The 26,401-nt window shown below is 38.6% G+C and overlaps 1 protein-coding gene across 2 annotated transcripts in view; it reads left to right on the top strand.

Moving 5' to 3' along the window:
- The window catches only part of LOC131034248 (uncharacterized), a 310,534-nt gene that overhangs the window by 179,344 nt on the left and 104,789 nt on the right, over positions 1–26,401 (top strand). For both annotated transcript variants that reach the window (XM_057965668.2, XM_059218164.1), the window contains 6 exons: positions 783–909; positions 1,076–1,153; positions 7,183–7,284; positions 7,438–7,533; positions 8,162–8,236; positions 11,390–11,509. In XM_057965668.2, coding sequence (XP_057821651.1) covers positions 783–909; positions 1,076–1,153; positions 7,183–7,284; positions 7,438–7,533; positions 8,162–8,236; positions 11,390–11,509 — 598 coding nt within the window. The remainder of the gene's footprint in view (positions 1–782; positions 910–1,075; positions 1,154–7,182; positions 7,285–7,437; positions 7,534–8,161; positions 8,237–11,389; positions 11,510–26,401) is intronic.

Genomic DNA, 26,401 nt, shown 5'->3' with positions numbered 1-26,401 from the left:
TTATTATGTTGAGGGCAGGTTTCTATCAATCAATTGCAGGGCAGACCTTCTAGAGGTCATTTTCACTCATTTCCAGCTTATTCTCAGCCAATCGCTCCATTTTGGAAATAAGGGTATCAAACTCTAGGGTGTATTTGGAGTTGTAGCTACTATTAGAGCTGATTTCTTATATTCTATCTGCTGAAAATTTGTATCAGACTTTAATGCTCAGTTAAAGGTATGTACATCGGTCTTTTTAAGTGAAAGAAAGTTATCTTAATTGCCTTATTAACGTGTTATGCATTTTTCTATATTGTATCAGCTATTTCTTTCATTTAGTATTCAGAACATTGTTCAAAAACATTCAAAAACCCAAACAAAACAAACAAATCAGTCAAACCCCTACTTAACATACGTTGGCCAAAGACTTTATCAGCACAAGAAACAGTTGGTCTGGATCAGATTTGGTTATAATTGGGTTGGGGATCTTTTAGTTTGATAGTTTTTCACTTTTTATGATCTCATTTAGAGAATATAAAATTTGAACTTTATCAGAAGATCTAGTTGTTGTGGGATAGCATTTGTACATAAATTCTTGTGGATCCTATTATTTTGGTAGTTTAAAATGTATTCCATTTCCTTTTTCTTCTTGCAATGTAGTTGATGAACCGTCTTTGTTGAAGTATTTTAAGCAGAACAACATTTCACTAATGGAACTAGCCTCTTTTAAACTTTTAAAATCCCTCTTAAAATGTTGTTGTCAATAAATTATCATTTATTCTATTTTTGTTTTTGTTTTGCAGGGTTGTTTTTAAGTTAGACCACAACTTCCGACAAGCTACCAAAATTGAAAGAGTGCACTTAAAGCTACCTGTTAAACCTGGTCATGTACTTGTGAAAAATATATATGCAGGAGTTAATGCCAGTGATGTGAGAGTTCAAATCCTTAACATTTTTGTTAGTTTCTTTTTAAATTGATTGTTCATTATAGCTATTGAAGTTTCAGTTTGAACTTTGAACATGTGCAAATGATTAAATCCACGTTTCTAGGTTGTAAAATGTGAAAGATACGTAACTTTGATCTGGAAATCTATAGGTAAATTACTCATCAGGGCGTTACTTTGGAAATGAAAAGGAAGCCGGTTCTCGTCTACCATTTGATGCAGGATTTGAGGTACATCTGTTTTCTTTTTCATAATTACCGATTTAAACTTTGTTATAGAAAATTTAGTTTTCCTTATTACTGAATGCATGTTATACTTTGCAGACTTCTTTTTTTTTTCCTTTGGTTTGATGAATTCACCTTTGTTGGGTAACATTTGGCTTAGTTGTGATGACTTAGGGATTTATATTCCATCAAATTCACTTGTGACTTGAACTTGGTGTGCTAGATGTGGTATTTTACCTAATTTCAGCACTTAATTATGTCTTCTTGGATTTGAACCAGAAGTTCTCTAATGAAAGCCTTGATGCTTTTACCACTAAATATCATCCTATTTATCTTTTTAGATATCTCTTTACTTTCCTAAGTATCATTTTCTTTGGATTCACAAATTGGTTTTGGTGGTATTTGTTGGTAGCATAAAAGGAATGGTGATATTTGAATTAGGGCCAAAGGATTGGCATAAGAGTGTTTGTTAAGTCACGAGTTTTCAACAAGTTTCATTGACTTTAGGAAAGTTTGGCAAATCTTAAGTGTATTTAGTGAAATTTGCATGTCAAATTTTTTAGATTTTAAAAAATATCTTAAGTGGCAAAAGTTGCTCTTTTTTAGAGGAGATGGATTTGAGCCTATTATTAGGCCTTTATTTTATTATTTGCTTTAGAATTAGTTTGATATAAAGAAGTTTTATTTCTTTGTTTTTGGAAGCAAGGATAGGATTGCTTTAGAGTGCTTTCTATGGGAATATTTCATTATTATTTTATCCCTAGCCACTGGATGGGTTAAATCCTAGCCACTGATTCAAAATGTAAAATCTATAAAAGGCCAGTGCCTCTCTTTGTAAAGGGTTAGAAGATTAGATTTTAGGAAGCTAGCAGGTTAGAAATAGTTGTAATTAGGAGTAGAAGTAGAATAGAATAGGACTATTGGACATAAATTGTTGTAATGGCAGTTAGAACAAATGAATGGAGCATTGAAGCATGGTGTTTTGTTATTTGCCCTAATTTGTTTGCATGGTTTCTCTTTATCTAGTTAGTTAATGTTCAGTGGTTTTAATGGTGAAGTGTGAGGGCACTGGATCAATTTCAAGATCATACCATTGGGGGCTTACTGATTGTAGGTCTATGTGCAAGGTTAGTTTGAGCTTATTGTTGCTCGTAGTTCAACTGTGAATGTTTGTTCCAGATTGCACTAGAATTGGGTATCTTAATGAGTATTCATAGTCTGAAAATCCTTTTGTTTCCCTTGGAGCTTGCACTATCACTTGTTCGAGGTCTATTTGTGCGAGGAGATATTGTCTTGGTTGATAATTTTCATTGATTGAATACATAAAACCAATAATTATAGGCTTCATGTTGTGAATATTGTCGATTTGTGTTTTTATAGTTTTGTATACAACAATCGGATGTTGAATTTGTAAAATCTTGTCTTATATGTGCAATCAAATCTTCCATTCAGCTCATGTGTGCATATACATCCCATCATAGATAGAATACTCGCCGAGTACTCGACGTGTTTTAAAAAAATCGCGAATTTTTTTGCTCAGTGAGTATTTAAATTTTATTCCATTAACTCGCAAAGTTTTTGGTGAGTTTTAAAAAACTAGCAAGTTTTTTTGCTCAGCGAGTATTTATGCCATTAACTCACAGAGTTTTTGGGAAAAACTCGTTGAGTTTGTAGCTAGTTTTTCACAAAAACTCGGTGAGTTTCCGACAGAAACTCGGCTGCATAAAAAAAGAGGCCCAAACATGCCAAAATATTATCTATTTTTTTTCAAGTCAGTCTCATTCACTTTATTTGAATATATACATGAAATATAACATTTAAGCATAAGAAAGGAAAAAGACTTATACTTGAAGTTATATTTCATGTATATATTGGCAGGATGTTTGAGAGTGGTTTATTATCTCTAGGAATTATAATGCAAATTCTAGGTTTTAGAAGATCTTTTAAATTTTCAGACTTAGTCAAATTTCAGCAATCAGTAGGCTCCTATCGACATTCTCTCGCTCTTGCTATCTCACTCACTTTATCTGCCTCGAATTTTAGACCTATCTATCTCCCTATCACTCTTCCTCTATTCCCTCTCTCTACCACTCTATTTCACTCTCTCCCCAAGATCTAGACCTATCTCTCTACCCCTCTCTCACCCCAAGACCCCTACGAAGGGTGCTACCCTCAACCTAATTTTGGCAAGGTGGAGAAGCCATATCGGACTCCTTGGATTAGACCCTCTAGTTCTATCTTTCCCCTAGTTTTCACTAGAGCTGGGAAGAGGAAGATGTAAAATGTTTTGATGTAGTATTTACTTTTAGTTTTACAAGAACAATTTTCTATTTTATTTTGTTTCAGTCTATCAGCCATCAACATTCCACAAGAGGATGCCATTTTGTACCTAATTTGCATTTAAATCAATCAAATATATCTAGACTCAGCTTGTTTCTTTGTGTACTCATTTATTGTCTCATTGGATGAATCTCCTCAATGAATATTGTAAAAAAATTGCATTTGTATTAAATTAAAGCAATTTTTTAAGTTGCTGAGGTTTTTGTTGAGTTTTTGCTGAGTTTTCACCGAGTTTTTTTTTGGGGCCTTGGTTAGTTTTTTCTTTTGGCGAGTAGTTCAACTATGCATCCCAATGTATTTTTTAAACCAAAAAACTGTATGTGTTTGTGCTGTAAAGGTTTAGTTATTTGTAGAGTCAGAAAATATACAAAACCTCTCATTTTTGTGTGGAAGACCGAAGAACCATTCTAGTCTTGCATTTGTAATGCAAAAACAGATGTGATAGATGATTTTATTTTTTTTGCATGTTTACACCCACCAAAAGCAAACTATATACAAGTGAAAAATTTAAGTTTGTCCATAAACTATTCTTCTAGGATTTTAGTTAAGTTTATCTTTTACAAGTGAGCTTCCCCATCTAATTTGAAGGTTCTACCTTACATGCTCCCTTTTTTGCTAGTTTAAAAAGGACAAATTAAAATCCTATCACTGTTCTACAGCAACGATGCTTGTGTATAGCATGCTTAATAGAATGTTTTTTTTCAATGAATTAGGTGTTGCTTATGGTCCACAACATGGCTGCTAGGATAGGCTGTCATTAAATTGATCATTTATCCATGTTTATCTCAATGCATTGTTTGGGATTCTTGGATAGTGGGTCCCTAATTATCTTTTCCTTAATTGCCACTGAGAAGGCATAAAGTTTGTTATTATTATATCCTTTGTATGGAAAAATATTATGTCCTTTGTATAAATTCAAAGCTGATGCAAGACAGAACTATCTTACAAAACTCAAACACAACTCTCAATTTATACAAGCAATACTATGTTCTGAATCTAATTATTAAATCCATACAAGATTGCAACCAAAATTTCATCTCTTTACTCAATTCATCAAAACATATTCATATGTAAAACAAATTACAATTTATGGCCTTCACATGGCCTTCCTCTGCATATACAGTCACTACAGCTTCCTATGCACACTCCTTCTCACAGATCGATCTCAATCCAAAACTACATTTTGCAACCCACATTCCCTTCTGTCTCACTATGCAGTCTCAGTTCTTCTTTCAAACTATACTCAAGTAATTTATTCCATGCCCTCTCACCTCCTGCACAGCTTCCCTTCTAACTTGGTCGGGTTTAATTCTATGTAGCCCCTCTATTATTGGGCCGATTTGTCTGTCAAAGCCCTCTACCACAATCCAACTCAGCCTGCCTTGGATTGTTGTTATATACTATGCAGTCCCACCTCTACACCATTGGTTCACATTCTTAATCTATCTCTACACATTTGTTTCTCCATGAGCTGATTTATCTTCCACGCTAAGGCTGACTGCCATTTCATTGGAAGCTAAATTGGTTTTGAAAGATTTTAAACACCTGTTCACTGATGTTATTGATTCCCCTTCTAGTTCCATATGCAATTTTAATAAACTGCAAATTATTTCTGCCATTCAATAATTCATTTGACTCTTTGACTGATTGGCTTCTTATCCAAATCGATGGCTGTCTTAACTTCTGCATCGGTCTCCTATACCATGCACATTCTTGAGTAAATTAGAATCTGCAATTAAACATTTTACCTTATGCTATTCTCCTTACTCTACTCTGGCACACCCATACTGGCTGTTAGGGTGTTGGCAAAGGTTGTAGAATTTGGCTTTATGCCTGCTAGCAGTTGCTTAAAAGTATATGAAGCCCTTTCGACAGATTCACTTTGTGTGAATCCTAAAATCATTGCATCCATGATACAACATTTCTTCAAAGTATTCTGTCAAACAGTTCATGTGCCTGTCTATACTTCCACATTTACATTCATGTCTGCCAGGGCAGTTGCAACTACAATATCGGAAGTGATGGATGTCCATGACCACCAGAGAGCTGAGGTTAGATCTAACCTTCTTAGCACATTTATTGATGCAGGTTGTTCACTTTCTTGGGATGCTCCTGCATCAAAAGTGTAAAAGCTTGTTTTGTAAATAAAGAATTCTGGTTTGGATGCAGTCAGAAGAACAAGTTGTTCAAAAATTCCATATGTATAATTTATAAAAAATTGGTAGAACTTAGAATGTTATTTATTTATTTAAATTAGTTGAGTTTGTGTGTTCATTTTTTTATAAAAATATGACTACTCTTTTCTCCCAGTAAACAAACTCCTGCATTGTTTATTCATATTGTTGCTTTTTAATTGGACAAGTTATACACAGTATGATGAACCTTTTCTCTTGAGAAAAAAATTGATAAGACTGTCTACAACTGCCACAAAAATCGATCATTGGCCTTGAAGGGAATAATATGAAAGTCTTTTTAGATTCTTATCTTACAGATGCTCTCCTACATGCATGGCTGTCAGCCTTTCTTTGGCTAACATAGTCAATTTTGAATCGATAAGATGGTATAAATTGTGTGAATGAAATCAAATCATGATAAGCATGACAAAAAATGCTCATGGCTCTAAATTATGCAGAAGTGTTTGTTTTTTCAATGCTCAAACGTCTAAACCCAAAAAACTGCCGTTTTTTCTTTTCAGTTTGTGCCCTACTGATCTGCTAGGAAAAAACCATAGTTCAAGCCAGAAAGCCTGGAAAGTCTCTTTTTCAATTCAAAAAAAATGTTTTTGTTGCTCCTCTTTGAAAATTTGTTGGCTCTTTTGTCTTTTGTGAAAGAATAGGTTATTATGGCTAGAGAAGTGGGATCCCATGTTTGCAGACCTGACCTTGCTTAAGCCAATTTCCTGTTGCTCTCTTTGTTATGTATTTATTCCCTTTCTAAAAGCATATCTCAAGTACAGAAATGCTACCAAAATGGGAAGAAGCATTTAGAAACATTTCCATAATGCAGAAATGTTTGACATTCTGTTTTTCACAAATGTTTCCATAAGACAGAATCATTTTCAAGGAAATAACATTCCACCAAAATTGCCTAAGCAGTTCCAGTATGAATCATTGCTTTGGCATTTAGCTGTGCATGTTTGATGCTTTTTATTAGATCTGTTGACTACTTGTAAATGGATTGGAGTTGATGCTTGGTCAGAGCAAGGGTTTGCAAGTAATGATGAATTTATATTATGTGTAAATTCTGATATCACACTTAGCAAGTAAAGATGAATTCATATTATGTGTAAATTCTGATCACACACTTTGAAGGAACATTCATTGACTAAAGATGGTTTTTTATATTTACAATTATTGAGTACGCATAAAATTGACCTGCACAATCAAAATGAGTATGAGAAAATGTACACATTTAATCAAACATACACAGATGCACAAAGAATAATTTCATGTAAAATAACTTGATACAACTTGATATATATTAAGAAAATTTGACTTGCACCATCAAAATGCAAGCATGATTATTATGAAATGTACATACTTAATCAAACATATACAGATGCACAAAGAATGATTTCGAGTAGTACAACTTGAATTGTATTAAAAAACATTTTATCAATTCTATTGCTTTTGCAAGATAAGCAGTTTATATTAGATATAGGATAATGCTTACATCTTAATATTGTTTGTTTGCAGAGCGTGGGAATAATTGCAGCGATTAGTGATTCTGTTCAGAATTTATATATAGGTGCACCTGTTGCAGCCATGTCATATGGTGCATATGCTGAATTCAGTGAGGCATGCATTGCTAGTGCTAACCAATGTGTCCTTTTTTATTCTGCATGAATTGTTTTTATCAACTTTTTTTCTAGTTTTTGGATTTTATGCAGAGCATTGTAAATATCTCTTTGTAATTTCTTAAATTGGTTCTGATTTATTTCTGTTTTGTAGATTCCTGCAAAACATGTAATACCAGTGCCTAGGCCTGATCCTGAAGTGGTGGCAATGCTTACATCAGGCCTTACAGCATCAATTGGTTTGGAACAGGTTCTCTAAAACTTTCTTTAGGACAATTATTGTCCTTGCACATGACCACATTATATTGGTTGATAATTTCGTTTTCTTAGAAGCCTGACAATTTAATAGTTATTTCAAATATGACTTTTGATTTGTGTTTCTATAATCTCCAACTGAATGAGATTTGACTTTGTGATTATTTATGTCGAGAAACTTGATTGATTATTGCCTACACATTTTATTTTTTATAAATCTTTATTTTGATAATCTATAGTATCGCTGTTTCCTGTTATCTTTCTTAAGTTCACAGTCTCTCCTATTTTTACACCACCCAGAAGTTTGGTCCATGTTATCTTTTCGTGGGATTTCTGTATCAAAGAACTTATCAATAGAATTTCTTATACTTCTAGCAGAAAAAAAAAATGTAAAATGAACAGTTTTTCATCTGTATAAATATTTTAAAATGAAAGTATGATTAAATCTTGAATATTTCTGTCTATTGCATGGTATCATACAATTTCCTATTTTTATTTATTTTTGTCTAATCCTCTGAAGATGTAAAATTATAAATTGCTTGATATATTTACCTTAAAGTTCCATTTCTGTTGAATTTTTATGCATTCCACTGGGTATAAGCTTCTGTTTTGCATGGTTTTAGGCCGGAAAGATGGGATCAGGACAAACAGTCCTAGTTACGGCTGCTGCTGGAGGAACTGGACAGTTTGCTGTTCAGGTAATGATATGGGCTCGTGAAAATTCATTTTAAGGAAGACTTTGTTGGTACCCATTCACATTTCCATTCAAAATAAAATTCCTTAAATGATAATATGCTTGATACCTTTTTTATAGTAACGAAGCATGGATTTGCTATCTTTGACTTTCTACATACGTCCAAACAATATTGTTCTCCTTATGTTGGATTGAAGTATTGGCCTGTCTTAAATTCTAAAACTATATTCTTATCTGTATTTAGTGCATATGCACTAGGTTTTTAACTGGAACAATTGATCAAATTCATTGTATTTTCACAGTCCATGTTGATATTATGCAAGATTTCTGTATTAAACTGTGTGAAAACTTTTGCATCAACGTTTCGGTTCACACTCCATGAACCATCATCAGGATGAGAAGAACAACTGAGAGAAAGAAATGATAGATTGCAGACCAAGACTAAATAAAAAGACCAAAAGAGAGGGGGGTACATAGTTCAAGGAGAGAGGAAAGAAAAGATTAAAAAAGACCCATAAACCAAAAAAACAATTAAAATAATTAAAAAATCAAATACAAACAAAAAAATAGATAGAGAAACAATACTAACACCTAATAAAGATACATACACAATTTTATATATATAATTGTGTGTGTGAGATTGTGTATATGTGTGTATATATACATATACAAACAGAAGATAAAATAATAATAATAGAAAAAAAAAATGAAAAAGATGTGTGCATAAAATATAAATAATAATAAAAATATCAGTGTTTGTGATCATGTGAGAGTGAGGACATATATAAATATCAATGCGCATGAGTGTATAAATGTGTGTGTGTATACACACTGTGTACATATATATGTATATATAAATGTATATATATACACACACGATGTATATATGTATTTTTATAAAAAGAAAGTGTGTGTGTGTACATACTACGTATATATGAGTATAAATATGTATGTATATATATATATATATATATAGACACACACACATATATGTGTGTATATGTAAATATATAAAAGAAAGAGGGAGTCTATATATATATAAGAAACAAAAAAGAGACAAACACAACAAAGCATAGGAAGAAAGAACAAAGAACAGAAGACAGAAAAAGAAAAATCCTAAGACACAAGGGGGAAAAGCCTGACAAGTAAGGGAAGGGGGAGAGAGGGGAGAGGGGAAGGGGATGGAAGGGGATACGTGATGAAGAAAGAGAGGAGGAGGAAGCAGGAAGAAGGGAGGGGGACAAACAAGGAAGAGAGGGGAGGCTAGGATAGGAGATGGTTACGGGCATTAAGGTTGTTTAACAAAGGAAGCCAGGAGAAACTTAGGTTCCACCCATCATCTCTATTAAGATTAGATGGGTGGTTTTGTATTTCAGTGGCTTCCTTGAGTTTTCTCTTAAAAATGTTATCTTCTTTAGACAAGATACGAGCATCTTCTAAACAGATATGGTGCTTAGTGGAGGAAGAGTGGCCAGCCAAGGCAGACTTTAGGGCACGTTCATGTCTGATGTTAGCACTGTGCTCTTTCAATCTTGTTTTGAAAGAGCGACCAGTTTCACCTATATAGGGAATGCCGCAAGAGCACACAACTTTGTAGACACCCGACTCAAGGTAGATGTCCCTAGGGTCTTTAAGAGGAGGGATAAGGTTTCCCAACGTTGAGAAAGGCTTGAAAGTACAAAGAAGGCCTTTCTTACGAAGAATTTTAGAAATTTTGTGAGAAACCCCTTCAATGTAAAGGAGAGAGGCCATTGGAACAATTGATTTTAGCTGTTTTTCATCTAATTTTGTCTATGGTAGACATTTGTTTCTGCCTTTATCTATGCAAGGGGATACAAATCTCAGATTCAGCCCCAATAAAAGTAGACCTCAGCACATACCCGAGTCACTGAGCCAATCATGAATATCTAAAAATCCTCGTAGCTTTCTTTCTTATTGCCAGTAATTGTTTCTCTTCAATGAGTATGGAGAAAAAGATACGCTTTAAAATCTTTACATGCTTACATTGTGAAAATCTGAGGAGACTGCCAATCACAATGGATGTTCTTGATATTTATTGCTTTGTACACATTCCATTTTATATAACCTTTTACCGATAAATGCTTTGCTCTACAGCCACTGAAACAAAATTAACCATCCCATATTTGTGATTTCAAATGCACATGGACTAATATGAATGGCATATGTTGAAATCTTTATCCTTGATTTACATTTCAAGTTTCATTTTTCAGCCACATTTAAACTCAACTTGACCACAATTATGTGGTATGAATAATATATCTCATCGTGGGATTTGGATTTGTTACCATCACTCCCCTTTATATAAACAATGAAGTAATGTATATAAAATATCAAACTAGCACAAATTAGTGTATTTGATATATTAGTGATTTTTAACTCCCAAACACAATATAGTTAGGACTACGATTATCCAGCCTTTTTATTAATTTTTGGTCCAGAGATTATGAGTTATTGGGTTGTGTAGGAGAGCTTTATTATTACTGTCATACTGTGTGTCATTTTGTTTGTTTGAGTTTCAATATATCATCTGGTGCATCACCTTAGGATTAGATTTTCATTTTACATATTCTCCTTCTTACTCTTTCCCTTGCAAGAAATGTTAGTTTAGATATATATATATATACATAATGAACTTTTAGATGATTTTGGTGTTCTATAAAGATTTCCATGGTATGTAATATGTATACATTATGATAGGAAAAATCAAATCTAATCGAAGAGTTACAACTTTCGTAAATTGATTTTTATTTACAAAGGTTATTTTTATTACAATAGTTTCAGTGAACCTTTTTGGTTTTGTTGTTGTAATGTCAGCTCATTTTTGTTTTGTTGTGAATCAATTTCTCTTCATAATTATAATATATTTTGTTCATGACTCATACTTTAAGTTTCTATAGAGTTTTATCCTTATTTTTGCACTTGTCTATAATACTATATCATTAATTTTAATAATTATATTAAATGATTTTCTTTGGTTGTCCCCTAAGTCCTTTAATCTACAACCTTACTTCTGAAGGTTCAATGATTAGCTATATGTAAATCTTTTGTTTACCTTGTTTTGCTTGCAAATTATTTTTTGTTTGTTTCAAACGAAAAAGAGAGTTGCCCCTGACCTATGTTTTACATTTGCTCGTAGTTGGCAAAAATAGCAGGGAATAAGGTAGTTGCGACATGTGGAGGGGAAGAGAAGGAAAAACTTCTTAAAGACTTTGGTGTTGATAGGGTGATTGATTACAGAAAGGAAGATATTAAACTGGTAGGCCTCATTTTACTTAAGTCTATTTTTCTAGTTGTTTAACATACAAAAATCCTAGTAAATGTAATTATATTAAATGTTTGTTGTGTGTAGTGCATCATAAATGGCTATAATTAAGGTTTAGGGTAGTCCTCAAGAATATTATTTGTTCTTATAGATCATTCTTATGCTCAGTTAAACAACCACAAAATTTTTAATACCATGGTTAGCAGTTAATTTACGTATTAGAGTAGCCTTTAATACTTGAAAAATGCATTAACATTGTGACTTTTGCTTCCATATTTTTCTTTGAAATTCCAAATGAATTGAAAGCGGAATTTTAGAGGAGTCCACAAATGAGGATGTAATAAATTATCTGAAACTGAAAATGAAATTCATGCTGATTTTCCTTTTATTCTTAGGTAGGTGTAGCTATACTAAAATAGACTTTAGGTAACTGATCTACTACATTAATTCATAGATATCCAGATATTCTGTGTTTAAAATCAAAATATTCTAGGGCATAAGATTAGTACTGTTAATTATGTATAAGGCTTAATCAATAATATGTGATTAAAAATTTCAATTGATAATTTTATTAATAATCATATCACAGAGTTTGAGATGGATATTCTTTAAATGGTATATACTATTCTTTATAGAATAAATGTATATATCTTGCTGTGAACACACATTCACCTGTATTCATGTATTCATTTTTACAACGTGAGCCTTTAGTTTCTGTAAACTGTCATTATGTTTCGTAGTCCCAAGAATAGGAACTTGTAGTGTGCTGAGTCATATCCTATTTGATCTAAATGCCTCTTATTCCAGCATGAGTAATAGCTATATTCAATGAGAAACTCTATTGAGGGTGTAATTTTTATCGTCATTTCAATATGAATTGGAATTGTTTGCATGCAAATTCCATTGACAATGTCTTGTTATCTAAAATCTCAGGGAACTGGTACAGACAGCTAACATAGCAAAAATAACAATCTGCCATAAACTGCATAGAAGAATTTTAATGCAACCCAGCTCCTTTAGTTATGGTCACCATACAGTTCATTGATGAATTGATAAATAAAACCCTTACATTCTATGCTATAGTTGGCTTTGTGGCCAATAGGGCTGCAGGACTCTTCAAGTATTCAGTGAATCTTATAATTCCAAATCTGGGCAGGCCCATTTGAGGCATGCAGAATTGTGTAACACTGGCCCTTTTTAAATATACTTTTGGGGATTGAACAGTGTCTTTAGTATTGAATCTTTGTGAATATTTTTCTGAGTCTGAGTCTGGTAGTAGTACTGCTAATAGTCAATGATCCAAAGTGAGGATAGCACTCCTAAATAGGGATCCCATTTCTTTTGTTACCAATGTTGTAGAAGCCTGATTTTCTATCCTTGAAATCTAAAAGCACATTTACTAGATGAGATGTCATTTAGTACATTATTTACCCTATTTGTGAGAGTTTCTCATTAATTGCATCATTGATGAGCCACAACTGATGGAAGATATTTTACTATGTTTCCATTTTTCTGAAATGCATTCAACGAACATTAACTTGTACATGCTTTGTATAAATGGGTTGTAAGGATAAAGATGTGTTTAAGGCAAATAAATTCCATGGAATTGTTTCTTTCTCATTAAAATGTTGGTATTGAGAATGAAAGAAAACATAAGAATTTTGAGCTTGAAAAATGGAAGAATATGAAACTGCAAAAGTCTTATCCATGTGCAGCAAAAAGAATAAAATCAAATTTGTCTGATTTTGATGAAAATTTGCAGGCAAATTGAGTTTCTCAATTTAAGTCTGCTAGTTTAATTAGATTTTTGAAAAAGTAACCAAGGCTCAATATGCATAAAAGTTTAAAACAGTGCTAGTGCACTACATTATGCTTGTTCATTAAAAAGAAGCTATGTTACCAGGCTCTTCCAGTTAGGGTTTCATCACTGAACTGAATGAAAGGAGTAGTAATATGGGCAGGTGTCTGGGATGCCTATGTCACAACTCTGCTGCCTTGAGTGCGCTGTGGATATGTCCTCCACCAAATCCTATAGGATTTTGAAAACAAAATGCCAACTAAAAAAACCCTCGATCTTAGGGAAGATTTTTATAATGGGCTGAATATTCAGCTGTGTTTGGGCTATATTAGAAGAAAAACAATGTAAACATACCATTTTACTTTTTTGAACCTCATAACCTGTTTGCAACACAAATGGTTGTTGCAAACCAGAAATCTGCTTCTTGATAAATAATGTAATGGAAAAGGTTGTGTAATATAAATACAATGATTTTGTTGGCCACCACCTACCTTGTGCATCTTCTGCAGCAAAAGAGAACCTATTTACAACTAGCAATTGCACCTTGGTGTACAATGGGTATGCCAAAGAGGTGTGGAAGGTCAAAAGGGGAAAATTTTGGTCTTTCTTTTGCATACATTTATGTAGTACATGCGATCAATTGGTTGTGTAACAAAGTTATCAATGGAGAAGTGATAGCTTCAAATCAACTATGCATCCACTTACAAGGATCGAAATATAATTGAAACAAAACTTCTGAATCAAGAAGATGATTAGGCTCCATTACCAACAAACTCATGTTATATTTGCAATAGGGGAAGATGGAAAGAGATATAGGGATAGAAAAAGGGAGAGATGGAAGGGGAAAGAGTGAGAGGAGAGGAGATGGAGATGGAGATGGAGATGGAGAAGGAGAAGGGGAGGGATATGGAGAGGAGAGGGAGAGATAAAGAGAGAGGAGAGAGGGATATATAGAGATGGAAGAGATAAATATATAAAGAGAGTGAGGGCAAGACATGAAGACAAAGACAGAGATAGGAATTGATATATATGGAGAGATAGAGAGGGGGAGATGTAGGACTAGAGAGAGTTGAAGAGATAGCAAGATAGAGATAGAGGAAGAAATGGAAGAATAAAGAGATAGAGATAGAGATGCAAAGAGTTATAGATATAGAGGTTTAGGAAGAGGGAGAGGGAGGGATCAATAGAGAGAGGGAGAGAGAAAAAGGGAGACAATAAATAGGTATGTTGAGAAACAAAGTGAAGAAAGTTTGCAATATTAACTTTCTTATGTGATTACAAATCTGAAACTAAATCTGAAACTAAATCTGAAATGAACATGTGATTGCACCATTCAAAAAAAATACAAAATCAACCATAACAAAAGAGACACTAGATTTATGTGGAGAGACCCTTTCGGTGAAAAAATCCACCAGAGAACGAGGACAAGTATATTATTATTCTTCAAAATAGAGAACCACAATAATACACTTCACTATAGTTCTCCAAGTGATTCTTGAACTACTTGGAAGCAATGAACAATTGATGAATAAACAACTATGCCTTGGCTCCAATTTATAGCCAAATGGGAGAGGAAAAGCTACTGCTATTTTCCCAAAACAAGGGGTCAAAAGCACTTGTGAAAACCCATGCCTTGGAGAATGAATAGCCAATAGACATAATAAAATAATAAATAACTCTTCTAGTGACTCCTCATGGGCACAAACCCAAAGCCACTTAATTTTTATACATTCCAAGTGCTCCATAACTTGCAGTGACTGTTTTGATCCCCAAGTGGATACTTTTTCTCTCCCAAACTTGGTTTCCTTATGCATGACCCTTGATGTCTCAATATGGATGTGGAAAGGAGTTTATTTTATCCATTTTGATTTATATTTATCACCTCTTGAAAATGCAATTACTAATAGCCATAATATACAAATATTTAATAGTTTTCTCACATGTAATAGGGAACACATTCCAAAGAACATGGAGACATGAATGGCTTAGGATTGTAAGGTTAATATCACTTTATCCTAACAATTTAGAGGGAGAGATAGGGAGATATAGAAGAAGAGAGAGAGAAAGATAGAGTGATAAAGAGATAGAGATATAAGGAGGTATAGGGAGAGGGAGAGAGATGGAGAGACCAAAGTTGAAAGACTCAGACTCGGTGAAAACTCGACAACTTAAAAAGTTACTTAAATTTCATTAAAAATGCAATTTGTTTGCAAAATTTAATGACAAGATGCATCTAATGAGTCAATAAATGAATACATAAAAGATATAAGTCGAGTCTAGTTATATTTGATTGATTTAAATGGAAATTGGGTACAAAATGGCATCTTCACATGGAATGTTGATGTCTAATTGTCTGAAACAAAATCAAAATAGCAAATAGTCTTTGTAAAACTAAACATAAACACCACATCAAAACACTTTACATCTTCCTCTTCCGAGCTCTATTAAAAACTAGGGGAGAAGTATCTCTAGTCCTAGGAGTCCGTAGTGGCAATGCCCCCTCACTTGGCGTGACAGGTTGTGACTCGACTTCCATCCTGGATGGTAGGTGTTGTTGGTACTGACAATGACTCATCATTGTCAACCTTCTCATCCTCCTCAATGTCATCCAATCTGTATTCAAATCCACCCCTCCTCATTTGCTTGCCTCTCCAAATCATAGATCTCATCTTCTGTATAGAATGGAGGTTGCTTTTGCGTCGTCCAATCACTATAAGGATCTATATCATCGAAATCAATTGGAGCACTGTTAGTAGCCTAAGTGGTTCAGGTGGTAGCATAGGGAATATCAATATACAATGTTCAACACCAGAGCATAGTAATTCATTAGCATGGAACCAATAACACACAACACAGTGTACCAAGATAGATTCGTGTAACACAGATGTATATCATATTTCTCTCCAATCCGATGTCCAAAATGTGCTACAAGTTTACAATATAAAGAGTTCGTGGTTGGTTAGGCCACCAACCGTCAGGCAACTAACTACCCGTGGATATAACTTAATACTATTGTTTTCTCTTAAAGCATTAAAAAGCCTTATTTACTAATTAACTGGCTTACATCATCCCCCCCCAAAACTTGTTCGTCTTCCAAACGAACACCATAGCAAAATAACAAGAAATATCTACTTAGAGGGACAAGAGGACGTCCCTGTTCCCCTAGTGGTCCGTTCTCGAAGTATCTTCAGGTCCCTCTCAGCAAGAAGTTGCTTCTCTTGAGTGGCTTTCAGAAGCCTGAGTGTATCCATTCGGTCCTTCTCAGAGGCAGCCAACTTCCGTTCTATTTCACGTCGCGTGGTTCTCTCTTGAACCATTTCTTGCTCCATAGCCTGGATCGTTTCTTTCAGCTCACTCTCTCGCTGTAGGGCTAAGGTATGGACTCCTTCCATTCTGTTCGCTTTCCAGGTCATCCTTTGGAGCTGTAAGAAAGTAATGCGGAAAGTCTGTTCTATGGAAGTGAGAGCTCTCATTACTTCTTGATTACCTCCTGTATGCCCACTAAGGATTTGTGGTACTCCCCATTCTGCTACTATCTCCGGAGTTTCCGTGTCGGGCCAACCTTGGTTCCTAATTTTCTCTGAGAACTCCCTCACGCAGCCTTCTATCATAAACGCCAGTAGTGCTTCCGTTGCTCTTACTATAACAGGCATTTCAGATCCTCGAGAATGGTCTATCATCCTCTCCGTGGCTGCCCTCATTACTTCCAACTCGGAAAGAAAATGCTGCGCAACCGGTTCCCACTCTTGGATCCCCTCGGCTGGTGAGGACGTACTGTGCCCTTTCCCGATTTCTTCAATCCTCAGGCTCTCCTCCTGCTGATCAGTCCCCAGTGATGGTGAAGGAGGTGGAACCTCTATGTCCATCTGGAATCTCGCTAGCAGGCTGTCTGCTTCTGTCTCCATGTCTGTTTCCTCGGTCCCCTTTCCTTTGTCTCCCTCTGGCTCTTCACAGTGTATTCCCCCTTCGGTATTTCCTACCTCCATGGTTGCAAGTGGATCAGTTATTGGTGCTACTACTAATGCGACAACTCTAGCTGCTTCTACGCCCTTGGTTGTGCTTATATGAAGGGTGTGGGCCCCAGCGTGTCCCCTCAAGTCTACTAATTGAGATGGGGTCCCTGTGACCCCAGTTACCAATTGTGCCGTGATGGGAATCTATGCTGGTTCTAAAAGGAACTTTTTCCTTACTCCCCATCCTGGTACGACTGGTATGCACCCCATACAGCTTCCTGTCCCTACCTGTCGCAACCCTCCTACGTGTCCTCCTTCCTGTTCCATGCTCATTGGCTCCATCCTGAATTCTCCTTCATCTTCTTCTGAAGATGATATGTATGTTTCTTCTTCCCTTGTCCCTACCTCTTCCTCAGAATTGTTGTCTTCTTCTCCTCCATCTTCTATGCTCCCTGCCAGTTCTTGCCTTGCTTTTTTCCTCGGTGTTGTCTCTGTGGTTACTGTAAAAGTGTCCAGGTGTAGCCAATAATGCATGGCTGGCTTGTAGGGCTCCACCCGACTTGAGGCCACAAAACCTCCTCTATTTTCCAATGCCATTTGAGTTCTCAATGCTTCCAAGAAGAGGGCAATGAGGTGATGGGGCACGTATAGGGTCTTGTGTTTGAGGAGCATGGCTTCCTTCACCCGGCTGGAAAGGACGCGGCCCCAGTTATAAATTTTGCCATTACTCAATCCGTGCATGAGGCGTAGCATCCATATTGCAACATCGGATGCTCGGCTTGCTGCTGTTAGCTTACTCTTTATGATATCTAGGACACATCTCCATTCTGGTGAGGTGAGATAAGATTTCTTTAGGCCCCTTCTATTGCTATTCTGCCATAAACTGTTCCATTGCTCTTCTGTGAGTGCGTCGCCGCAGATGTGTTCCAGGAGCCACTTCTTTTCTTCTATAGGCATTCTTGCTGACGGTTTCATAGCTGAATCGCCGCTACTGGGAATGCCGAAGACCTTGCTGAATTCTTTGGGTGCATAGGAAATGACCACTGTCTATCCCAAATAGTCAATTATTGATCTATGCCTATCCTGCTCATACCCATGGACCATGGCACGCAATATAGGCTCAAATTCTTTTAGGTTGAAGATGGCCATAAAAATGAATTTATCAACTTCTGCTTTCTTCAATGAACTCTTTAGGGGGTGGTCCTCCTTATTGTTTTCCCACCACTTCCTGCACTCGCTTCCAAGCACTCCTTCAAACGTGACATTCTCTACATTCACCTATTCCGATGCCCTCTCTTGGCTTTTCTTACTGGTTCCTGGCATGGCCATTGCTTGCTTGTTAGAAGTACTAGCTTTGTAATTTATATCATAACTTCCCCTTCTAGGGTTGCCGTGACTCCCTTTCACCATCTTGTGCGTGTATGGTGCTGTACCCGAGGGCTGTGGGCCTATACTCTATGGTTGAGGCTGAGGTTTTGTGTATTTTAGGTGCCGCGTGATCGGTAGCCTATTTCCCGGGGGCTGCGTACGTCGTAGCCGAATTCCGCTACCCCTCCGTCTGCTGATTGTGTACGCTGGTGGTTGCGTGCTTTTCTCCCTTCGTGCCGCCCCCTTCGCACAACTGCTCTGTGTTGTGCTGCTGGTGCTGTGTCCCCATCCCACGCCACAACTCCCTTCCACGCTGCGTACGCTTACCTTCACACCGCGTACGCCCTCCTCCACACTGCGTACGCTTGCCTCCCCTCTGCATACGCCCTCCTCCTTGCTACGTACACTGGCCTCCACTCCGCGTACTCCCTCCTCCCTGCTGCGTACACACACCTCCCCATTGCGTACGCTCTCCCTCCAGCTGCGTACGCTCTTCCTCCTGCTGCGTACTCTCCCCTTCACTCCGATGCGTGCTCTCTCCTCCCCGCTGCGTACTCTCTCTTCCACCCTGCGTACGCCCACCCCGCGTACGCCCACTGTGCGTGCAATGTGGCTCTCGTGCGTGGCCTTCGTTGCTTCGCTTCCTGTCCACGTCCTTTTCCCCTTCCTTCCCTTGGTTGTGCGTACGGTGGTATGAGTGATGTGCCTTTTCTCCTTGCTTTCCTTCTTATGTTTTTCTCTTGCTATCATTTTTAATGTTTTGGTTTTATTTTTTGATATTTTGCCTTGGTCTTTTATTTTTAAATATTTTTGCCTTGCGTTTTTTCTTATTCTTTTTCTCTCTCCGTCCTCTTCTCTCTTTATTTTTTCTTTGTTCCACTTTATTTCTGTTTGGAAATTGGCTATTTTATTTTTTTCAATCACCATCATTTTGTCCTTGTGGCCCCCTATGGGTTCCACCATTTTAATGGCCACCATATTAATGGCTATGGACTCCCTTTCTTTGTAGATTTTGAGTTTTGATCCATTTACTGGATCTTTGATGGGGCTGTCATCCAGGTTGGACAATTTAATAGCTCCATTTTTTCCCACCTCCCTTACTTTGTATTGCCCTAGCCATCGAAGTCGAAATTTACCTGGTCGGAGTTCATTCCGGCCATTGTACTTGAGTACCAGCTGTCCTGGTGAGAACTTCATCCGCCTTAGATGTTTATCATGCCAAGCTTTTCTTCTGTTCTGAGCCACTTCTATGGCCCATTGTGCCAGTAGGCGGCGCTCATCTAATTTTTGCAAGGTCATAAGTCGTTCCTTTAGGCTTTCCTCATCCCCCCATCTGTTTTGCACTGCTATCCGCAAGGTTGGCATAGTGTATTCTACTGGCATCACTGCCTCTTGTCCATACATAAGCTGAAAGGGAGTGTGTGTGGTTGTCGCTTTGTACATTGTCCGGTAGGCCCACAATACTGCTGATAATCGCTCTTCCCAATCTCCTTGCTCTACTCCACACGTCTTGTAGAGAATAGATACCAGTACTTTGTTGGTGGACTCCGCTTGGCCATTCGCCCTGGGATAGTACGAACTAGACAATGTGTGGAAAATCTTGAATTCTGTTGTCATATTGCGTATCACTTGATTGACAAAGTGTACCCCTCTATCACTCGTGAGTTGTAGGGGTATCCCGAACCGGGTCACAATGTGTTCATAGAGAAACTTAGCGGTGCTCAAGGCTGTGTTGTCGGGTAAAGCTTTGGCCTCGGCCCACTTAGTGAGGTATTCTGTAGCCACCACAATGTAGTGGCATCTATGCACCTTGCTCGTCCTCAGAGGTCCTACGAAATCCAGTCCCCATCTTTCGAACAATTCTTGTGGTTGGGACGGGAACAGGGGCATGAAGTCTCGTTTGAGTGGCTTACCTGCCCTTTGGCATGTGTCGCAGCTGGTCACCCATTCCCTCGCATCTGCATAAAGTGTAGGCCACCAGAGCCCTGCTAGCAAAATTTTCCATGTCGTGGTATCCAGCCCCATATGTCCTCCCGCTAGTCCTTCGTGAGATTCTCTTAGGACTCCAGGAATTTCTTCCTCTAGGACACATCTTCGCAGGATACCGTCCGGCCCTAGTTTATATAGGAGCGCTTGGATCAATTGAAACGTGGTACTTTTTAGTGCAAGCTTCCTTCTCTCGCTTGGGCTCATGTCGCCTGGAAATGTTGCTGTAGAAAGATACTGCCCGAGTTTCTTGTACCAGGAAGGTAACATGGCTATCTTGAATAAATGGCCATCGGGGAAATCTTCGCTCACTCCTCCTTCCCCTGGCTCCCTGGATTTTATTCTAGACAGGTGATCAGCCATTACGTGACTTTTCCTTGGTCGCACCACGACATTGAAAGTGAATTCCTGAAGCAAGATCAACCATCGGCTTACCCGTCCTTGAATAACCGGTTCGTTGACCAGGTACATGAGTGCTTGGTGATCCACGAAAAATGTGAATGGTGTGGCTAAAAGATAATGGCGGAACTTTTGTACTGCATATACCATTCCCAAGGCTTCCCTTTCCGTGGTGCTATAATTTCTTTCTGCCTTTGACAGTAACCTACTAGCAAAATATATTGGGTGGTCTAAGCCTGAGGATCCAGGTTGTGTTGAGATGGCTCCAATTGCAAAGTTAGAAGCGTCCACATGTACATGAAATTTTTTCTCGCAATTTGGGTATGCCAAAATAGGTGCTCTTACCAATCTGGTTTTGAGTTCTTGGAAGGCTTTGTTCTGCTCCTTGTCCCATACAAATGGTTCCCCTTTCCTTGTTAGGCGTTCAAGTGGAAGGGACACTTCTGCAAATCCTTTAATGAACCGTCGGTAGTACCCAACATGGCCAAGGAAGGATTTGATCCCTATAACATCTGTTGGGCTATCCATGTCGAGAATAACTCTGATCTTATCTGGGTCTGTTTTTAACCCTGCCTTACAGACTATGTGGCCGAGTAATCTCCCCTGTGGCACTAGGAACCTACATTTCTTGGGATTGAGTGCAAGTCTTGCTCGTGGACACCGGTCCATGCATTTCCCCAATATCCTCAAATGGTTTTCCTTATCACTATATATTGACCAGTTGTCCAGAATGGCCTTGAAGTTCCCAGTGGCCATTTTGTCAAAGATGTGGAGTATGATCCCCTGGAAAGTGGCTGGGGCATTGCATAGCCCAAATGGCATACGGTTGTACGCAAAAACTCCATCTTCCACAATAAATGTGGTTTTGAGTTTGTCCTCCTCCGTGATGCTGATCTGGTTATAGCCGGAAAAGCCGTCCATGAAGGAGTAAATCTCATGCCCTGCTACCTCTTCGAGGATACTAATAGTAAATGGTATCGGAAATGGGTCCTTAATGGTTACAGCATTTAAGCTTCTGAAGTCCACGCAAATGCGGATCTGGTTTCCTTCCTTTTTCAGGGAAATAACAATGGGGGAAACCCATTCACTAGTTTGCACTCGGAAAATGATCCCAGTGTCTAGCATTTTTTCTATTTCTTCTTGTACCTTGGCCACATAGTTCTTATTCATGCGATAGGGGCATTTCCGCACAGGCCTTGCCCCCTCCATCAAAGGTATTCGATGTACACATAGTTCGGGGGGTACTCCCTTCAGATCTTTATAAGTCCAAGCGAACACATCTTTATACTCCAAGAATATCTTGAATGCCGCCACCTTTAGTACAGGGTCCTAATCATCTCCAACCATTATTACTCTTGGGTCCTTTTCATCTCCCAGGTTGGTGCTCTGAACCTTTGGTTCCTCGTATTTTACCACTTCTTTCTCAAATTGGTGTGTCGGTGTGCTGTCTACTTCTGCCCCTCCTTCCTTGTATTCCGCAAATTGTGGCGGGTAGGTGTCATCGTTTCCTAACTCGAGGATTTCCAATACATTGCACTCTGGTTGGAAGATCTCATAGTCTTCCATCTGCCAGTGGAATAGTCCACTGAGAGAACTTGTTTCATCTTCTGAGCAATTACTGAGGCAAAGCACCCCTTCTCCATTCGGCTCTATCTCACCTTTTTCCCTCATGTTATCCTCCTCCGAGTCAGAATCTGAGGCCATTTCTTGACTCACCTGTTGGTTCCGCAGGTCAATGACATATTTATTTCCCTCACTTTCAATGGAAAGGGTATTTTTTTTCCAGTTGTGGTCTGCTTTGGCCGTGACAAGCCATCCTCTTCCCAAAAGTGCATCATATCCCTTCCGCTCCAACGATATGACCATGAAATCTAGAAAGAAGTGTTGTGTCCCGATAGTTACCTTTTGGCCCATAAGCGTGCCCAATGGTTTGATGCCATGCTAATCGGCTCCTACGAGGTGGAAGGCAGGTAGCCAGAGTGTCGTCTTCCCCAAGGTTTTCCATGTCTCCTTAGGTAGCACGTTTACAGTGGACCCACCGTCTACGATGGTGTTAGTAAGCCTGAACCCGAGAATCTCCATTTCTACTACGGCTGGTGTCCTACCTACCCCTACTGTCATCAACATAGGGTCATTAGTCTCCTTTGAGTGGTTCCTTTCTTCCATTTCCTCCCTGTGGTTCGACGTCTTCCCCTCCTTCCTGGTCTCCTCCACTTGGTTTATAGCTATCCGTAGTTGTGGTAGTGTCTGCAATAGATCCACTACGCGGATCGGCACGATGGTTTGCAGTAGCTGTTTCATTATGGTTGTTTCGGAGTCGGTTCGTAGGGTGTTGGTGGTTTCGTGGGATGCTGGCTTTCTCCATTCCTCACTCATTTCCCTTTCTACTTCCCTCTGTGCCTCCTTTAGTCTTCCCTTCTCTGTGCCTGGGTCAGGGTATGTTAGTTTCCTTGTATGAGATTGGGTAATGGCTAGTACTTCTGGGCACAGTACGTCTGGTTCTGGCCATAATACTTCCAACATGTTCATGCCTTTCTGCCTTGGACATCCCGTATCTTCGTGATTGCCCGGCCCACACCATTTGCAGAGTAGCCCTCCTTGCCCAACACCACTCTGGCAGTCGCGTGCAAAATGGCCCCATTCGTTACATCGTCGACATTGTATCATTGGTCTTCCTTTTGCATCGTATTGGATGCGACCCCGTGGTGTATTATTATTACTGTTGTTGTTACTCCCCCTCCGGTTGTTCCTATAGCCACCTGGTAACGCATCTGAGTTTGTTCTTGGTGGGTGTAGTGGGTGGTGTTGCCTGTTCTTGAGTATATAGTACCTGGGCACTCCTTGCCTTCAAGTTGTAGGGGCATTCCTTAATAGCATGCCCCAGCACTTGGCAGATGTCACAAAAAGCTTTCTTTGGACAATTGGTTTTTGTGTGTCCCTCCAGTTTGCACTCTGTGCACCAAAGGTCTCTGCCCTCCCTACTTTCTTCCTTTTGCGTCCGCATTTCCCACATCATTCGTCTCATATCCTTTCGGAGTGCTTGTATCGTACATGACGACTCCTCGCTTTCCTGATCACTACTATCTTCATCGCTTGTGCGCTTCTTGCCCTTTGATGTCTTGTTCTCGCTTTCAATATCCATGGCTCTATTGTATGCCTCCATGAAAGTAGATGGGGGTACTACCTTCATCTTTTTCCGTAGTGATGGTTGCAGACCCTCGATAAACCATCGCTTCTTTAACTCGTCGGTCGGGGTATTATCCATTTTGCCAATTAATTCTTTTAGTTTGCGGTAGTAGGACCGTACCGTCTCACTCTTGCCCTGTTTGGTGTTGTATATTTCTGTGACGATCTCATTATCGTCCCGTAGTAGCCGAAACTCCTCAAATGCCTTAGCAAGTCTTTTCCAGGTATCCTTCGAAGTGGTGGGTAGGTCCGTGTACCAGTCAATGGCAATACCACGGAGGGTGGCTGGAAATGCTTTCAGCCAGTTATCCTTATCATCCTCGCCATTGGCCTGCCATATGGTGACACAAGTTTTACAGTGGCAGGCGGGATCCTCCGATCCTAGTCCATTGAATCTGGGGAGTTTCTGTTTTTCGGAGTTATGTGCCATCTTCCTCGTACTCCCCAAGTTATCCTGGGAATTGTTGAATGACTGGGTTGGCGCGGTTGTTTGTTCCCAATTCTCACTACTGCCTAGTGCCTCTGGGCTGTTGTGACTCCTGTCCCACGCTTGTGTATGTTGTCGAGAACCTTCCGCCAGGCTCCCTCTTTCTTCCACTATCTTGTAGAGTTTCAGGCGCCTCTCGAGTTGCTCTTGGATATGCAGGGATCTTCTTAATATGTCTTCTTGGTTCCCTTCTTGTTCCTCTGAGGCTTCTCGGCTTCAATCTTTGTTGAGTGTATTTGGCATTAATTATTGGAATTGCGGCGGTTTCGTCGTTGTGTGTAGTCCCTCTGCTCTTCTTCCCTTTGATTCCGTTCTTGATACTGTTGGAGCACTTGCTGCCTGCGTTGCTGCCTTCGTGTGTTCTCTCGTTCCTCTTCACGTTCCACGAGTACACGTGCCAACAACCTTGGAAGGCTACCCAGGAGATCATGTACCGCCTGGTTCACGTTGAGTTCCGCCTGTACCGTATCAGCCGAGACAGCGCTCAGTTCCGCTTCTTGCTGTACGTACCGGTCCACGGAAATGTCCCACGCATGAATCAGGTCCTGTGTCAACTGATCCTCCGTGGTTACTTCCGTGTTATCTTCTATGTCACTGTCTGTCACCAGGATATTTTGGTCGAATGGACGATCCATTATACTTCCATCCCGCCAGCTTTCCCTCCTCAGACCTTCAAATTCGATTTAGGCAACGGCGTTAAAATGTTAGTAGCCTAAGTGGTTCAAGTGGTAGTAGCATAGGGAACATCAATATGCAATGTACAACACCAGAGCATAGTAATTCATTAGCATGGAACCAATAACACACAACATAGTGTACCAAGATAGATTCGTGTAACACAGATGTATATCATATTTCTCTCCAATCCGATGTCCAAAATGTGCTACAAGTTTACAATATAAAGAGTTCGCGGTTGGTTAGGCCACCAACAGTCACGCAACTAACTACTCGCGGATATAACTTAATACTATTGTTTTCTCTTAAAGCATTAAAAAGCCTTATTTACTAATTAACTAGCTTACAAGCACCTGAGGTTGATGTTTCCTCTACTTTACTTATGCACAACCGAAGATTATATTGCACAAAGAAAAGGTCATTGAGGCATTCTTGAGCCAATTTACTCCTCTTCGTGTGGATGGACTCAAACAAGCTCCAATTATGCTCACGATTGGATGCACTATAAGATTGGCATAAGATGCGAGGGGGAAATCTTTGCAGATTTAGGGCATTTTCACCCCGATTTCTCCACCAAGACTACACAAAATAAAATATTGAATAGTTAGAAAGCAAAGTCAAAACATATTTTATCGAATTATCAATAGTTGTAAACTTGTAAATTTGAAATTTGTAGGTTGTAAGATGCATGTGAAAGACTACAAATAGTATGCCTAGTGTTTGAGTGGTTCTTCCTCTCTTAGCCAAATCTAAAGAGAAGAGTTTACCCTTATTTTCAATATAGTCATCCGATTCAGCCACAATGTCTTGTCTCACGTCAACATTGGGTGTCAACCTCTGAATGCATATAGTGAGGCCTTCCATATCCTCTCCACTAGGATCCGAGAAGGAAACTGAGTAGAAAAAATGAGGGTTGATGAAGTATCTTGCTACATGGATGGGCTGGTGGAGTTGATTGTTCGACCTCCCATCAATAATTTGCCATATGGGATCAAATTTGATGTGGTCCCCCTTGTAGTAATTTTTGATAGATT

The sequence above is a fragment of the Cryptomeria japonica genome, chromosome 3 (genome assembly GCF_030272615.1).
Source record: "Cryptomeria japonica chromosome 3, Sugi_1.0, whole genome shotgun sequence".
Lineage (NCBI taxonomy): Eukaryota > Viridiplantae > Streptophyta > Pinopsida > Cupressales > Cupressaceae > Cryptomeria > Cryptomeria japonica.
This window is presented reverse-complemented; position numbering and strand designations above follow the sequence as displayed.